We start from the raw sequence: 1411 nt of genomic DNA, 5'->3' as shown, positions 1-1411 counted from the left end.
GGAGGCTGAGGCAGAAGGATCACTTGAGCCCAGGAGTTTGAGGTTGCTGTGAGCTAGCCTGACACCACAGCACTCACTCTAGCCAGGGTTAAAGAGTGAGACTTGTCTCAAAAAATAAAAATAAAAATATAAATAGTGCTGTGTACTATCTTTATATTATGGAGCACATAATGTCAGATTTCCTCACAGTTAGTGATGCTAAGATTGTATAGTGCGTTCATTCTGATGGTATCTTCCCTGAGCCCTGATTATAAAGCTCCCAACAACCTATGAGCATCCTATCGGCATTTGTTAACCAGAATTCTTCTCTAAAGAACTTTTCCTATTCAACTCTTTGGTCTTATTACAAGGTTTTTTAATATTTATAGCAAGGTCCCCACCCCATTCATTCACTTAATTACTCACTGTGTGTCAGGCTGTTTTTTTACCCGAGAGAGTTACCTTATTTTAAAGCATATATGATCCTATAGCAAGAAATCCAGTCTATATAAATATGAAAGATTAACACAAATTTCAAAAATATATTCATTTTGTAAAGCAGGCACATGATTTTTCACATTCTCTAAAATGGACTTGTGTTAATTTTGTAGTGGGAAAAATTCTTAAAAATTGAGTACCAGTCAAAAGGAATTCTCTGGATTTTCATAAACATTAATGAATTTTTCTTTTTAATAGATATTGTCTTTCCTGCACTTGACATTCTTCGGTTGTCAATTAAACATCCCAGTGTGAATGAGAACTTCTGCAATGAAAAGGAAGGGGCTCAGCTCAGCAGTCATCTTATCAATCTTCTGAACCCTAAAGGAAAGCCAGCAAACCAGCTGCTTGCTCTCAGGACTTTTTGCAATTGTTTTGTTGGCCAGGCAGGACAAAAGCTTATGATGTCCCAGAGGGAATCACTGATGTCCCATGCAATAGAACTGAAATCAGGGAGCAATAAGAACATTCACATTGCTCTGGCTACATTGACCCTGAACTATTCTGTTTGTTTTCATAAAGACCATAACATTGAAGGGAAAGCTCAATGTTTGTCAGTAATTAGCACAATCTTGGAAGTTGTACAAGACCTAGAAGCCACTTTTAGACTTCTGGTGGCTCTTGGGACACTTATCAGTGATGACTCAAATGCTGTACAATTAGCCAAGTCTTTAGGTGTTGATGCTCAAATAAAAAAGTATGCTTCAGTATCAGAACCAGCTAAAGTAAGTGAATGCTGTAGACTTATCCTAAATTTGCTGTAGCAATGGGCAAGGGGGGGGCTGAGATTTTAGATTGATCCATGTTTTTTTTCTCACATTTTACATGACTGATAACAGATGATAAAACAAAAAAGAATACTGTGGATTAAGTGAAATTTCAGATCTTGTAAATTGGTGGGAAGGGAAACAAATAAAATTTTTGCACTGATGAA

The 1411-nt window shown here is 36.9% G+C and overlaps 1 protein-coding gene across 1 annotated transcript in view; it reads left to right on the top strand.

The window, feature by feature from the left end:
• The window catches only part of PLAA (phospholipase A2-activating protein), a 59759-nt gene extending 58348 nt beyond the window's left edge, over positions 1-1411 (top strand). The window contains exon 12 of the mRNA XM_012646296.1: positions 676-1411. Coding sequence (XP_012501750.1) covers positions 676-1241 — 566 coding nt within the window. The 3' untranslated portion in view covers positions 1242-1411. The remainder of the gene's footprint in view (positions 1-675) is intronic.

The sequence above is a fragment of the Propithecus coquereli genome, unplaced genomic scaffold, assembly GCF_000956105.1.
Source record: "Propithecus coquereli isolate 6110/MARCELLA unplaced genomic scaffold, Pcoq_1.0 Scaffold106, whole genome shotgun sequence".
Classification (NCBI taxonomy): Eukaryota; Metazoa; Chordata; class Mammalia; order Primates; family Indriidae; genus Propithecus; species Propithecus coquereli.
The sequence above is the reverse complement of the archived record's forward strand: the minus strand, read 5'-3'. Positions and strand labels throughout refer to the sequence as shown.